This window comes from Pinus tabuliformis, chromosome 8 (genome assembly GCF_031772625.1).
Source record: "Pinus tabuliformis cultivar Carrire ecotype Pingquan chromosome 8, CPIR1, whole genome shotgun sequence".
NCBI classification, from domain to species: Eukaryota; Viridiplantae; Streptophyta; class Pinopsida; order Pinales; family Pinaceae; genus Pinus; species Pinus tabuliformis.
The window spans coordinates 1058505683-1058522362 of record NC_142294.1 but is presented as its reverse complement, the minus strand read 5'-3'; the positions used below and the strand labels follow the sequence as shown (position 1 = coordinate 1058522362).

Genomic DNA, 16680 nt, shown 5'->3' with positions numbered 1-16680 from the left:
CTGTGAGCATGGGACATTTAAAATCTCCATTGCTTGGAAAGAGCCCTGGCTGCTAAATATGTCTAGAGAATTATAGAAGGGAAGGGCTTATTGAGAAAGGTGCTGAGTTGGAAGTACATACAGCCTCTGTCTGCTGAGGATTGTATAAGATCTCCAAATAAATCCTACAATAAATCTTCAGTGATTTGGAAGGTGGTGGTGTTGGCCTTTCCGTTGATTGGAAGACAGTTGGTTTGAACTTTGGAAGGTTGGGGGTGGCAACAACACAAGGCAGGGGGATGATCCTTGGCTGCTTATAACCCATAATCCTTCTTTACATTCTCCCTTTGATATAAAATGCGTGCTCCCATAGCCCAAACATGATAAGGCACTGATCTTGCCTTTCATCCACCACCTCAAAACATAGAATCCATTTTTTTCTCCTTTTTTATTTTTGTTTCCATGCAATAACAGTACTTATTTTTCCACACAGGAAATGCATGATGTGTCATTGTTATGCATTTCTGGAGCTTTCATTCGGGCAACAATGATTGCAGTGCTTTCTTATTTTGATCACAGCATTGCATCCCAACTTGCCCAACAAAATGAGTTCAACTTAAGAAAACCTTCTTCATACCATTATGACTTCTCTTAGGATTTTTGGTATGCAAATTACCTCAGTAAATATATATTATTTAGAACTATGTTGTAATTTTTGTCAGGGTTCATGTTTAGGTTCAACTGTCACTGGCTACCCTATTCTGGAAGAGCTTTTGCTCTCCTGAAGACATCTTGATCTAACTCTTCATTCTTTGTTTTCACTTCCATAAAAAATCTCTAGTGGATTCATAAATTTTCCTTTTATTGTGACAGACTATTTTATGTGGTATTGTTGGCATACCTCCTTCAAATGGTGTTATTCCTGAATCTCCAATGCACATGAAAAGCTTAGCTACCCTCAAACATCAGGTACCAATATATTGGAATTATCAATTGCAGCTTCTCAGGGAAAAGACACAATTCAAACATTTTATAGATGAGTAACTTACAAGTACTTTTGTTACAGTTGGTGCTTAGCAAGTTAGTGACAACAATCTGGAAAAGTATGCAGAAAAATTCAACCTTAGGGCAATTATACGGAAACATGCAAGAAGCCTATGAGCAAATGCAGACCCCAATGGTTTATCAGCCTCCACCTGCCTTGGTAATGGTCTTATTTTTGAGTTTGGGTGTTTCATTTTATCTAATTTTCCTCTCCCTTTATTTATTTGTCTCTTCATGTCCCAACCATTTATGCAGGAACTTAAGGAATTGAAAGAGACCACAATTCAGTTGGCCGCATGTACTGGGAATATGGATGCCCCAGTTGATGAATCAATTTTTAATGTTGACAAGGACGTGGATGACCTGCTTCCTGTTGAGGTGAAAGAATAGCAATTGAGTAATTTGTTGCAATCTCTGATGGTGGTTGGTTGCCTTGCAGTAATGCCCATCATAGAAAGATCCCAACTTCTGTGCTTTGGGGTTACTTTGCCTTCATAAACTTGTGTTATTGGTCTGTTTTCTCATCGGGAAAATCAATAATGCAAGGTCAAATCAGTTGTGAATGATTGATGGCATAATGAAAAGGCGAACCTTTACTCAAAAAAATAATAATAGATCATTTTTTATAAATGTAGCTTTAGAATGATCTTGCTTTGAAGTAGAGAATAAAATCAAGGAAATGATAGGAAGCCTACAATGCTGGATTAGTGCTTAGTTCAAATAAGCATGACAATGAGAGGCCTTTTGAACATGATTGTGAGGTTATTGTTGATTCAAATATAACAAAAGATATGATTAATGTTTCTAGAATAGAAGATACATTTGAGTGGAATTGTCCTTAGCTCAATTGTAATCGTAGCGCTATGTCTTTATTTAAATTCAGTGACTGCAAAAAAATATAATGGGTGTGGATGGTTTCTAAGGTTGAAAAGGATATGTCAATATGGTGTAATAGATGGTTATCATCAAGGGGGATAAGTTAGTGCTGGTGAAATCCCTACTTGAAGCCATCCTTGTGTGCTGAGTGTTTTTTTCCTTTATTCCCAAACAGGTCCTGGAACAGGTAAGAAGACTTAGTTTCAAATTCCTATGGGCTGGGGACAAACAGTAAAAAGAATATTCCTAGGGTCTCATGGAAAAAAACTGTTGTTCCTAAAGACCTGTGAGCATGGGACATTTAAAATCTCCATTGCTTGGAAAGAGCCCTGGCTGCTAAATATGTCTAGAGAATTATAGAAGGGAAGGGCTTATTGAGAAAGGTGCTGAGTTGGAAGTACATACAGCCTCTGTCTGCTGAGGATTGTATAAGATCTCCAAATAAATCCTACAATAAATCTTCAGTGATTTGGAAGGTGGTGGTGTTGGCCTTTCCGCTGATTGGAAGACGGTTTGAACTTTGGAAGGTTGGGGGTGGCAACAACACAAGGCAGGGGGATGATCCTTGGCTGCTTATAACCCATAATCCTTCTTTACATTCTCCCTTTGATATAAAATGCGTGCTCCCATAGCCCAAACATGATAAGGCACTGATCTTGCCTTTCATCCACCACCTCAAAACATAGAATCCATTTTTTTTTCCTTTTTTGTTTTTGCTTCCATGCAATAACAGTACTTATTTTTCCACACAGGAAATGCTTGATGTGCCATTGTTATGCATTTCTGGAGCTTTCATTCGGGCAACAATGATTGCAGTTCTTTATTATTTTGATCACAGCATTGCATCCCAACTTGCCCAACAAAATGAGTTCAACTTAAGAAAACCTTCTTCATACCATTATGAATTCTCTTAGGATTTTTGGTATGCAAATTACCTCAGTAAATATATATTATTTAGAACTATGTTGTAATTTTTGTCAGGGTTCATGTTTAGGTTCAACTGTCACTGGCTACCCTATTCTGGAAGAGCTTTTTCTCTCCTGAAGACATCTTGATCTAACTCTTCATTCTTTGTTTTCACCTCCATAAAAAATCTCTTGTGGATTCATAAATTTTCGTTTTATTGTGACAGACTATTTTATGTGGTATTGTTGGCATACCTCCTTCAAATGGTGTTATTCCTGAATCTCTAATGCACATGAAAGGCTTAGCTACCCTCAAACATCAGGTACCAATATATTGGAATTATCAATTGCAGCTTCTCAGGGAAAAGACACAATTCAGACATTTTATAGACGAGTAACTTACAAGTACTTTTGTTACAGTTGGTGCTTAGCAAGTTAGTGACAACAATCCGGAAAAGTATGCAGAAAAATTCAACCTTAGGGCAATTATACGGAAACATGCAAGAAGCCTATGAGCAAATGCAGACCCCAATGGTTTATCAGCCTCCATCTGCCTTGGTAATGGTCTTATTTTTGAGTTTGGGTGTTTCGCTTTATCTAATTTTCCTCTCCCTTTATTTATTTGTCTTGTCATGTCCTAACCATTTATGCAGGCACTTAAGGAATTGAAAGAGACCACAATTCAGTTGGCCGCAAGTACTGGGAATATGGATGCCCCAGTTGATGAATCAATTTTTAATGTTGACAAGGACGTGGATGACTTGCTTCCTGTTGAGGTGAAAGAACAGCAATTGAGTAATTTGTTGCAATCTCTGATGGTGGTTGGCTGCCTTGCAGTAATGCCCATCATTAGAAAGATCCCAACTTCTGTGCTTTGGGGTTACTTTGCCTTCATAAACTTGTGTTATTGGTCTGTTTTCTCATCGGGAAAATCAATAATGCAAGGTCAAATCAGTTGTGAATGATTGATGGCATAATGAAAAGGCAAACCTTTACTCAAAAAAATAATAATAGATCATTTTTTATAAATGTAGCTTTAGAATGATATTGCTTTGAAGTAGAGAATAAAATCAAGAAAATGATAGGAAGCCTACAATGCTGGATTAGTGCTTAGTTCAAATAAGCATGACAATGAGAGGCCTTTTGAACATGATTGTGAGGTTATTGTTGATTCAAATGTAACAAAAGATATGATTAATGTTTCTAGAGTAGAAGATACATTTGAGTGGAATTGTCCTTAGCTCAATTGTAATCGCAGCGCTATGTCTTTATTTAAATTCAGTGACTGCAAAAAAATATAATGGGTGTGGATGGTTTCTAAGGTTGAAAAGGATATGTCAATATGGTTTAATAGATGGTTATCATCAAGGGGGATAAGTTAGTGCTGGTGAAATCCCTACTTGAAGCCATCCCTGTGTGCTGAGTCTTTTTTTCCTTTATTTCCAAACAGGTCCTGGAACAGGTAAGAAGACTTAGTTTCAGATTCCTATGGGCTGGGGACAAACAGAAAAAAGAATATTCCTCGGGTCTCATGGAAAAAAACTGTTGTTCCTAAAGAGCTGTGAGCATGGGACATTTAAAATCTCCATTGCTTGGAAAGAGCCCTGGCTGCTAAATATGTCTAGAGAATTATAGAAGGGAAGGGCTTATTGAGAAAGGTGGTGAGTTGGAAGTACATACAGCCTCTGTCTGCTGAGGATTGTATAAGATCTCCAAATAAATCCTACAATAAATCTTCAGTGATTTGGAAGGTGGTGGTGTTGGCCTTTCCGCTGATTGGAAGACAGTTGGTTTGAACTTTGGAAGGTTGGGGGTGGCAACAACACAAGGCAGGGGGATGATCCTTGGCTGCTTATAACCCATAATCCTTCTTTACATTCTCCCTTTGATATAAAATGCGTGCTCCCATAGCCTAGACATGATAAGGCACTGATCTTGCCTTTCATCCACCACCTCAAAACATAGAATCCATTTTTTTTTTCCTTTTTTGTTTTTGTTTCCATGCAATAACAGTACTTATTTTTTCACACAGGAAATGCTTGATGTGCCATTGTTATGCATTTCTGGAGCTTTCATTCGGGCAACAATGATTGCAGTGCTTTATTATTTTGATCACAGCATTGCATCCCAACTTGCCCAAAAAAATGAGTTCAACTTAAGAAAACCTTCTTCATACCATTATGACTTCTCTTAGGATTTTTGGTATGCAAATTACCTCAGTAAATATATATTATTTAGAACTATGTTGTAATTTTTGTCAGGGTTCATGTTTAGGTTCAACTGTCACTGGCTACCCTATTCTGGAAGAGCTTTTGCTCTCCTGAAGACATCTTGATCTAACTCTTCATTCTTTGTTTTCACCTCTATAAAAAATCTCTAGTGGATTCATAAATTTTCCTTTTATTGTGACAGACTATTTTATGTGGTATTGTTGGCATACCTCCTTCAAATGGTGTTATTCCTGAATCTCCAATGCACATGAAAAGCTTAGCTACCCTCAAACATCAGGTACCAATATATTGGAATTATCAATTGCAGCTTCTCAGGGAAAAGACACAATTCAAACATTTTATAGACGAGTGACTTACAAGTACTTTTGTTACAGTTGGTGCTTAGCAAGTTAGTGACAACAATCCGGAAAAGTATGCAGAAAAATTCAACCTTAGGGCAATTATACGGAAACATGCAAGAAGCCTATGAGCAAATGCAGACCCCAATGGTTTATCAGCCTCCACCTGCCTTGGTAATGGTCTTATTTTGAGTTTGGGTGTTTCATTTTATGTAATTTTCCTCTCCCTTTATTTATTTGTCTTGTCATGTCCCAACCATTTATGCGAGCACTTAAGGAATTGAAAGAGACCACAATTCAGTTGGCCGCAAGTACTGGGAATATGGATGCCCCAGTTGATGAATCAATTTTTAATGTTGACAAGGACGTGGATGACCTGCTTCCTGTTGAGGTGAAAGAGCAGCAATTGAGTAATTTGTTGCAATCTCTGATGGTGGTTGGCTGCCTTGCAGTAATGCCCATCATAGAAAGATCCCAACTTCTGTGCTTTGGGGTTACTTTTCCTTCATAAACTTGTGTTATTGGTCTGTTTTCTCATCGGGAAAATCAATAATGCAAGGTCAAATCAGTTGTGAATGATTGATGGCATAATGAAAAGGCGAACCTTTACTCAAAAAAATAATAATAGATCATTTTTTATAAATGTAGCATTAGAATGATCTTGCTTTGAAGTAGAGAATAAAATCAAGGAAATGATAGGAAGCCTACAATGCTGATTTATTGCTTAGTTCAAATAAGCATGACAATGAGAGGCCTTTTGAACATGATTGTGAGGCTATTGTTGATTCAAATATAACAAAAGATATGATTAATGTTTCTAGAGTAGAAGATACATTTGAGTGGAATTGTCCTTAGCTCAATTGTAATCGCAGCGCTATTTCTTTATTTAAATTCAGTGACTGCAAAAAAATATAATGGGTGTGGATGGTTTCTAAGGTTGAAAAGGATATGTCAATATGGTGTAATAGATGGTTATCATCAAGGGGGATAAGTTAGTGCTGGTGAAATCCCTACTTGAAGCCATCCCTGTGTGCTGAGTGTTTTTTCCTTTATTCCCAAACAGGTCCTGGAACAGGTAAGAAGACTTAGTTTCAGATTCCTATGGGCTGGGGACAAACAGAAAAAAGAAAATTCCTCGGGTCTCATGGAAAAAAACTGTTGTTCCTAAAGCGCTGTGAGCATGGGACATTTAAAATCTCCATTGCTTGGAAAGAGCCCTGGCTGCTAAATATGTCTAGAGAATTATAGAAGGGAAGGGCTTATTGAGAAAGGTGGTGAGTTGGAAGTACATACAGCCTCTGTCTGCTGAGGATTGTATAAGATCTCCAAATAAATCCTATAATAAATCTTCAGTGATTTGGAAGGTGGTGGTGTTGGCCTTTCCGCTGATTGGAAGACAGTTGGTTTGAACTTTGGAAGGTTGGGGGTGGCAACAACGCAAGGGAGGGGGATGATCCTTGGCTGCTTATAACCCATAATCCTTCTTTACATTCTCCCTTTGATATAAAATGCATGCTCCCATAGCCCAAACATGATAAGGCACTGATCTTGCCTTTCATCCACCACCTCAAAACATAGAATCCATTTTTTTTTCCCTTTTTTGTTTTTGTTTCCATGCAATAACAGTACTTATTTTTCCACACAGGAAATGCTTGATGTGCCATTGTTATGCATTTCTGGAGCTTTCATTCGGGCAACAATGATTGCAGTGCTTTATTATTTTGATCACAGCATTGCATCCCAACTTGCCCAACAAAATGAGTTCAACTTAAGAAAACCTTCTTCATACCATTATGACTTCTCTTAGGATTTTTGGTATGCAAATTACCTCAGTAAATATATATTATTTAGAACTATGTTGTAATTTTTGTCAGGGTTCATGTTTAGGTTCAACTGTCACTGGCTACCCTATTCTGGAAGAGCTTTTTCTCTCCTGAAGACATCTTGATCTAACTCTTCATTCTTTGTTTTCACCTCCATAAAAAATCTCTAGTGGATTCATAAATTTTCCTTTTATTGTGACAGACTATTTTATGTGGTATTGTTGGCATACCTCCTTCAAATGGTGTTATTCCTGAATCTCCAATGCACATGAAAGGCTTAGCTGCCCTCAAACATCAGGTACCAATATATTGGAATTATCAATTGCAGCTTCTCAGGGAAAAGACACAATTCAGACATTTTATAGACGAGTAACTTACAAGTACTTTTGTTACAGTTGGTGTTTAGCAAGTTAGTGACAACAATCTGGAAAAGTATGCAGAAAAATTCAACCTTAGGGAAATTATACGGAAACGTGCAAGAAGCCTATGAGCAAATGCAGACCCCAATGGTTTATCAGCCTCCACCTGCCTTGGTAATGGTCTTATTTTTGAGTTTGGGTGTTTCATTTTATCTAATTTTCCTCTCCCTTTATTTATTTGTCTTGTCATGTCCCAACCATTTATGCAGGCACTTAAGGAATTGAAAGAGACCACAATTCAGTTGGCCGCAAGTACTGGGAATATGGATGCCCCAGTTGATGAATCAATTTTTAATGTTGACAAGGACGTGGATGACCTGCTTCCTGTTGAGGTGAAAGAACAGCAATTGAGTAATTTGTTGCAATCTCTGATGGTGGTTGGCTGCCTTGCAGTAATGCCCATCATTAGAAAGATCCCAACTTCTGTGCTTTGGGGTTACTTTGCCTTCATGGCCATAGAGAGTTTGCCAGGAAATCAATTTTTGGAAAGGCTATTGTTTCTTTTCACTGCTCCAAGCCATAGATACAAGTATGAACTTTATTCAAACTATAATGTGATTGAATTTAATGCTTGTAATATAGTTTTCAAAGCTGATCAATGTTGAACTGATGGTTACAGAGAACTTTAGGAGTATCATGCTACATTTCTTGAAACGATGCCTTTCAAGACAATTGCCACTTTCACCATTTTCCAGACATGTTATTTGTTGGCATGTTTTGGTATCACATGGGTGCCTATAGATGGTGTTCTCTTCCCACTACTAATCATGTTGTAACTTGTTAGTCCCAGCGAGGCAGTATATCCTTCCCAAGTTTTTCAAAGGAGCACATCTTCAAGAATTGGATGCAGCAGAGTATGAAGAAGCCCCTGGAATGCCATGCAATATAACAGTGAGTGCAAGACACATATCAAACAAATTTTAAAAATATTACTCAATTCTATTTCATAAGCCCTGCAGCATGAACAATAATAAATTGAACTGTAACATATATTGATTGCAGGAAGCTGAAATTCAGGGGTTCGGACTAGGAAGCATGGGAACAGGTGCAAATGATGGCGAAGTTTTGGATGAGATGATTACATGAAGTCGCGGTGATGTCAAACACACATATAGTCCACGGATAACTAGCTCGAGTGATTGCACACCAATTCATGGATCCGAGTCTGCATTAAGTCCCCAAGTTGCAGAAGCTAAACAAATATATAGCCCCCGTATAAGTGAGATCAGACAGACACATAGCCCTCACAGAGGGGAAAAGCATTCGGGCATTCCCTGGTTAGTCAAGGAAAAAATATGAGTCCAAGTGCATTTGGTTTGAGGCCACATAAACCAACTTCCAATTAGGTGTTTGGAGTCTAAATCCTCGGCTAGTAATCTTTCCCTTGAGTGAGCATATCTTATGTTTAATAGTACATATTTTGTTGGCTTATCATTATTTAATCATTGTGCCATAAATCACTCGGTTGTATTTGGTGTGTCTTCACAAAGAACCTCTATCCATCTCAGAGGACAGGGTAGACCATATAGTGCGTGTAAAAAAATGTAATGGAAGTCAAGCTTGAAGTATTTCTGTTTTCTTGAAGCATGAAATCTATTATGTCAGTCTTGTGGTTTTGTAGACCCCAAGCATGCCAAATAAGCATGGTGGTATTAAAGGGTCCTGTGAGTGGTTTGAGCTTCATAGAAAGTCATCCTTATTCTACCAGTTGGATCATAACCACAAAGTTTGCATCCTTTAATGTTTCATTGAAATAAAAAAATGTGGAAATTAAACTTGACAAATGAAAAGGAAATGGTAAGGCTTACAATATTAGAACTTCTGTAAATGTTTAGCCATTACCTTTAAAAACTAACCAAGGGAAATGTCAAATGATCAAGGATATGTTGAGATGGAAATATCTATTTTTCATGACAGTAAAACATTTAGATAATGGAAATAAAGAATATGTGCATTCAAGTTAAATCAGATTTATCTTGAATGGTTGGGAAGATTTGTTATTATCTTTAATAATTTAAGTCTTGTAAAGAAAATTCAAAAGGAATAATTTAAGTCTTGTAAAGCAACAAACTTGAAGAAAAACAAAGAATATGAAGCCATATACAAGGAATATGAAGCCTGCGTGTTATGTTAATTTATGAGCAGTTTTATGCTCTGCAGTATAATCTGTGAGAAAATTGGCTACAATATTCAACAGATAGGACATTATGAGTTTCTCAATTTGTGCTATTATGTGCTATGGATTTTCTAACCGATATCTTGAAAACGCGGTCTGCACTTGCCATCTATGCCTGAGTTCTGCAGCGGTTTGTTACTTTCAAGCCATGCCTAATGTCATATTGTTTGTTGCAACTTTAATGTAGACAGCTAACCAGGAAGGCATTGGGTCATTCATAGAGGATGCTTAGGCATGATTCCAGGCTTTTGAAAATAATTGTGATTTCCATCACTAGTCATAGCATTTGATAGAAAGTTGGGATATTCATGAGTGTGAATTTATGTTTGTGCGTTTACATACTTTCTTATGAATTAACTAATGCTCAGTAGCAGTAGACATTGGACAAGTATATTTGTATACTTCTGTTTTAAACTGAAACAAATCCAGGGCTAAAAGAAATGGATTGATTGCACTAGTCATCCTTCTGTAACTTTCCAACATAGGCTGGAGTAAATAGATTGTAATTGGGTAATTTTTCTAACTACAAACAGGAACATACTTGTGTATTGGCAGGGAAGCTATGATGGCCATTATGTCAGGCCAGGTGATCGCACTCCCTTGATCGTGAGCACGATTGTGATCAAGATGGAAGACTTCATAGTCTAGATTGATTGTTTAGCAGTGATAGTTAGTGGGCTCATTCACAAAAGCTTCTATTTCACTAATCCTTTTTATAGAGTTGTCAGATTCAATTTCCAAAGGTTTTAAGTACACTATAGAGTTGAGTTTTGAGAGAGTTGTGATTCACAGTGTTAAGTATAGCAACTATGACACTAGAATGAAGACAAGCATAATAGAGGTATCAGACTCTGTTATAAGCTTACCTACATATTATAAGGGACTTGGTTGGTTTTTTTATAATTTTATAGACAAGTTCCATGTCATGGAAATGTGAAAAAAAAATAGTGATATTGCCACCATGTGGCTCTTATCATATATGGTTTTATACTTCTTCAAAAAACTCTCTAAGAGTTCACAATGCTAAAATTCTAGGACTTTACAAAGTTTTATTATTTAGTGAAGACTTGCCAAGTTCTTACAAGATTTTATAATTGAGTAAAATATTCGCCATGCCTGGTGAGAGATTCGCCAGAAAATTATATATACATATTATATTATTGATAAAATCGCCTTCCATTTTTCCTATATACCATGGAGATTCGCCCAATTATTATATTTATAAATTTGGGGGGGAGGGGGGGGCGCGCGGGGGGGGGGGGGGGGGGGGGGGGTTCTTAAAATTTTCCCTGGTGGTAGTTGACAGACTTACCAAGTATACACACTTTTGTGCATTATCACATCCATTTAAAGCCAGTACAGTTTCTACTGCATTTATGGAAACAATTCAAAAGCTACATGGAAGCCCAAAGATTATTGTAAGTGACAAAGATCCAATTTTCACTGGAAATTTTTGGACAGAATTATTTTCTTGTCTTGGTACTCAGTTAGCTCATAGCTCATCTTATCATCCTCAATCTGATGGGAAAACTGAGATAGTAAACAAATGTTTGGAACGATATCTTCGTTGTTTTGTATCTGATAAACAAACACAATGGGTCAAATGGTTGCCTCTGGCTAAATGGTGGTATAACACTTCCTTCCATACAGCAACAAAAATGACCCCATTTATGGCACTTTATGGATATCAGCCACCATCCATCACATCATATTTCAGAGAAAATTCTAAGGTTCAAGCAGTGGAACATCACATCGAACATTAACAACAAGTCCTCCAACTCTTAAAGGATAACCTCGTGTTGGCACAGAATAGAATGAAACAACAGGCAGATCAACATCACAGCGAAAGAAGTTTTGATGTAGGTGATTGGGTATTCCTACGGCTAGAACCATATAAGCAAATGTCCCTCAAGCAAGCTAAGAAGGATAATAAATTATCACCAAAGTATTATGGTCCGTACAAGGTGTTGCAAAATATTGGTACTATGGCTTACAAATTGGAGCTTCCTGCAACTTCTCGATTGCACCTCGTTTTCCATGTTTCATGTTTAAAGAAGGTTATAGGCGACAAGCTCCCAGTTCAAAAAATATTGCCAGAACTTGACAAGGAAGGAAAAATTATATTGGAACCGAAAGCAGTCACAGAAACAAGAACTCGACAGCTACAAAATCGATCAATTTCGGAGTATCTTATCAAGTGGAAGAACTTATCCGCTGAAGATTCCACATGGGAGGATGAAAATTTTATACAGAAGCATCCAGAACTACTGAAGCGTTGAGGACAACACTTTTTTGAATGAGAGGGGCATGTTAGGTCCCTATAATACTAGTGATTACCCCATTACTATTGTAGTTGTATCCCTTATTAATATTATTGTGCCCCTATTGTGCCCCATAGAATCCCTCTATTGTTATTTTTGTGGCTTTATATTATTATTGTTAGGTCAGTTGGGTTATATTGTGACTCCGTAGACTCCTATATATAGAAAGGAGGTTTTTTCATTTGAATCATCCAAGAATTGTTCATTTATGTAATGTAAAGGAGGTTTCCCCCTCGAAGAGGCTGAATTCTAAGGCATTGATCTATCTTTTCTATCTTTTTGTGTGCTGGTTTCATAACAAAAAGAGTATCTCTGCCAATGGCTTGCTATCCAATAACTATTCACTTATGATTGACTACTTAATTTTCCTTGTTATTGGAGTATTACCTCTTGTGGATCACTGCTCAACTAATTTTCTACTATTACTTGTGGACTACTCAACTATACTTCTGAAGTGATTACTGCTATCCAATCTCGATTTTAGCCCCAGTGACTTGTAATCTTGGCCAAAATACCCACAAACCAATCATTAGCAATCATAACTCTTGTTATTAGCGTTTATGTCTCATTATTCAAGCAACTGATGCCACTATCACTTCTTCTAATGGTTGTGGTTGCTATAGTTATGACTAACTCTTGTGGCTCCTGCAAACACTTAAGGCTGAGTTCTATCAATGTGAAGGGATAACTATGGTTGTCAATAAAAACACTCCAATTTCTTTGTGGCTTATTGTAGATGTTGATTCTCTCTTATTAGATTGTTGGAAACACTTGATGTGCTCTCCCCGAACATGTACTATTTTTCTTGATTGTTCAACCAAGTCTTGTGACAGAAGTCATCAACAAAGGAAACATAATACATTCTCCATGCTACTGAAAATATAGCACTTTGGTGCAAAGACTCATTGAGCACTCTAAATCAATAGAAACCATGGGATGAGCTACAATTGTCACCTAAGTAATTGTTCACTACTTGTTTTGTGGATGGATATTATCCTCGCAAGGGAGGCTTCCTTAGAATATCTCTAAGATTAGAATACCCAAGAACTCCTAGGATAAATACCCTCCAAGGATTTTGTTAAATAAAGCACCCAAGAATAATGTTCAATAAATAGGGCTCTAAGTGAGATGAGAATTAATTCAAGATAAAAAGTTTGAAATACTTATGGCCATATCTAGAGGGCTTGAATAATCTTGGAGAGGCTCAAATAGATCACAAATTCATGTTATCTTTAAATTGTCAATTGTTGTTATAGATTAGGATTTTCTGGCAACATAATTTACAACATGCAAAAATTATTATAGCAATAACAAAATGGCCTATAATTAACGATAACCAATAAATAAATAAAGGTTATTAACTAAATAAACAAGAAAATAAGTTGCATCAACTTTCAATAGTTGAATGCATAAAGCAACTATAAAACTGTAGACTTTAGGCCAAAAAGGTGGCTAGAAAATGCATAAAATATGATATTTTTTCTTTTCTAATTTAGTATATGCAAAACCTAACCCTAGGACTATGAGGTCCAAGGTATTTTATGCTATTAAATGTCTATTTTCCCATAACCTAACCCTTATTTACCCTGGGAAACATAAAAATAAAATGTAGGGTTTTAGGTTTTTATATGATTGACACACTAATAGACTAGTGCCATTTCTCAATTCTGAATGGAATCAAAGGGCAAGGTCTATGGAAGAAGGCTGATTGGAATGAGTTATGAGAGAGAAAATGCTACAAAGATTTTTCTCTTCATAAAAATCCTAGAATCTTTTAATCAATTGAAGTTTTTTTTTCCACTGGAAAAATCTGTAATTTTCATTAGTATAGAGAAAATTACATATTGTAAATTTTGTTGCTTATGCTGTAATCTAAGTCTAACATGTGAGACTCTGAGCTGTCTAGATACACCACACAGGGTGATCTGCCTAAAAAACAAAAACAGTTGTTTATATACTATTATGTATCTGTTTACGCCTGTACATAGGCCTCGCAGGGCCCCTTCCAGTATAATATCTCATGTTTATAACATCAAAAAAGTTTCAAAAATTTGAGTTTTTACAGTTCTTTACAAAAAACATTTGTAGATCAGGGACTAGGGTCCCCCTGGTAATGCTGATCTATATACGGCCGATGATAATAGCGAAATTCATCAGTCCCCCTCTGCTCTTGTATCACCCATTCTCCTCTGGGTAATGATGCGGCCTCCTTGGATAGTTGGTCAGCGCTGCTGTTATGCTCCCTGTAAATGTGATTACAAGAGATATTGTTAAATTCCGCCTTGAAAATATTCACTTCGTTTAATATGTTGTTGAGTGTGTGTATGTGGCAAACAGATATGCTATTGAACCAGTTAATAATAATCTTTGAGTCCCCAAATATATTTAGATTGAAGCACTGATGTCCCAAGGAGAAATGCAATAGGTGACGGAGGGTAATGAGTTCCGCGTAATTGTTGGTGCCAGCTCCTAATCCCATCTTTACTTTGTAAAAATGATGTTCATTTATGAAAAGAATGAAGCCACCTCCACAACCCTGTTGATTTGCAGCCCCATCAAAGAAGGCCCAGGGGGTGGCTTTGTCAATGCTGGGAGGTGGGTGAGTGCGGCGCTCTCTAGGAGGTATAGGATCCGGCAATTCATGATATGCAGAGATTATTCCAGCCTCAATGTGTGGCCAACACACGGATTTGTTATCAAATATGTATCGGTTGCATGCCTGCCAGACGGACCAGCTGACAAGCAAGGGAAGGCACTGGAGTTTAGATCCCTTGTGTCTACCAGACCAATCCTCCCATGCGCTGCTAAGATCATTGCCAGTCCATAACCCCGCGAAAATGATAGATGAGGATATGCTCCGCCAAAGAGCTTGTATTGCGGTGCAGAGTAAGAAAAGATGTTCCGTGGATTCCGATTCGCGTTTACACAGTATGCACCAGGTAGGCCCAAAAATAGCTCTGTGAGTAAGATGCTCCCCCGTGGGCACTATGTCTTTAAGAATGCACCAGAAGAAAAGTCTAGTGCGCGGAGGTGCAGTAAGCTTCCAAATGTGACTCCACCAATTCAATGTCTGTTCTGGTTTTTTGTGTTGTATCAATGAGCTATAACCTGACTTTGGGGAATAAATACCATTCTCTGCCAGACACCAAACTAATTCATCAGGTCCCTCTTTTATCCTAATGTGGGATTCCAATAGTGCTTGGATATATTCATTCCATTCCTGGTGCCATCGGGGAGGAAGGTCGATATGCTGTGCCGATTTCCAAGCTTGTGAAAATATATTCGAATTTTGTTGGTCTGCAATGTGCGAGAAAACCTTGATCTCATGTGCATGTAGATATGTGATGAGGTCTCTGGATAGTAGGTGTCTTCCTCCACAGCCAATCCACAGATCCAGCCCGATCCTACCCAGGGAGCCATCATTAATTCGCCACACCAGATTGTCTCTTATATGGGGGAGGGAGTGGAGCAATGCCTTCCATACAGATGAACTGCCCATCGACGGCCATGTGGGAAGACGAGCCCAGTCCAGCATGTTTTGTGGCTAGATATATTTATGGTATGAGATGTGAGTCCATAGATTCTGACCAGTCAACAAGGTCCAGCCCATTTTAGCAGCTAAGGCTTGGGCGAAGAGGGGGAGATCTTTCAGTCCCCATCCTCCCCATTTCTTTGGCAATGCAATTTTTTGCCAGCTGATCCATGCAAATAATCTTTTATCCTGATTCCCGTTCCAGAGGTATCTGTTGCATAATTGTTTCAGTCGAGATAGGATATTCCTGGGAATCCAAGCAAGTGCCATCCAGTAAACCGGTGTAGCTTCCAGGACCGATTTGATAAGCACCAATCTGCCCACCCTGGATAAATATCTATGACTCCAGATGGATAGTTTCTTCTCCAGTTTTGTAACCAGCCAGACCCAATCTGCGATTCTATGGCAAGTAGGTTTAAGCCAATAACCTAGATATTTGAGACCTCTATCCAAGGGGTGGATACTGTAGGGAAAGACCTGGTGAGCAAATTGAGATTCATGAACAGAGGTACGAGTAAAGGTTATGGTGGATTTGGATTGGTTGGCAAGCATCCCAGTAGCGGACGAGAAGAGGAGGAGAATCTTGGAAAAGGATCTGGAATCTCGAATGCTGCCATCAAGCAAAATAAGCACATCGTCCACAAATAGGAGATGTGTGAGGAAGCAGTCCTCTGTGATCTTGAGTCCACAGATATCTCCATCCCTTTTGGCTGATGCAATCAAACGACTTAGACCCTCCATGACAATAAGAAATAGAAGTGGGGATAGAGGGCAGCCCTGCCTAAGCCCCCTTTCAGAGTGAAAGAAGTGAGAGGCCGAGCCATTGATGAGGACACTGAAGGAGGGTGTGGTAATGCAGGCCATAATCCAAGTGATGTAATTGTGAGGGAAGCCCAAATGAATCAGCAGCATCTTAATATAAAGCCAGCTGACCCGGTCAAAAGCTTTGGACAAGTCAATCTTGAGAATGACGCTTTTTATATGCTTGGTCCAGATGGAGTGGATGGCTTCCTATGCATCAATTGAAGTTAAAAAG

General features: G+C 38.1%; 1 protein-coding gene and 1 pseudogene across 1 annotated transcript; one reads left to right on the top strand and one right to left on the bottom strand.

Moving 5' to 3' along the window:
* LOC149238990 (boron transporter 1-like) overlaps positions 1-8914 on the top strand; it is a 130090-nt pseudogene extending 121176 nt beyond the window's left edge.
* Positions 8915-14201: 5287 nt separating this feature from the next.
* On the bottom strand, positions 14202-15611 carry LOC149238989 (uncharacterized). Its single transcript, XM_089369720.1, has one exon. The coding sequence runs from the start codon at positions 15609-15611 to the stop codon at positions 14202-14204; it is 1410 nt and encodes a 469-aa protein (XP_089225846.1).
* Between the last annotated feature and the right edge of the window lie 1069 nt (positions 15612-16680).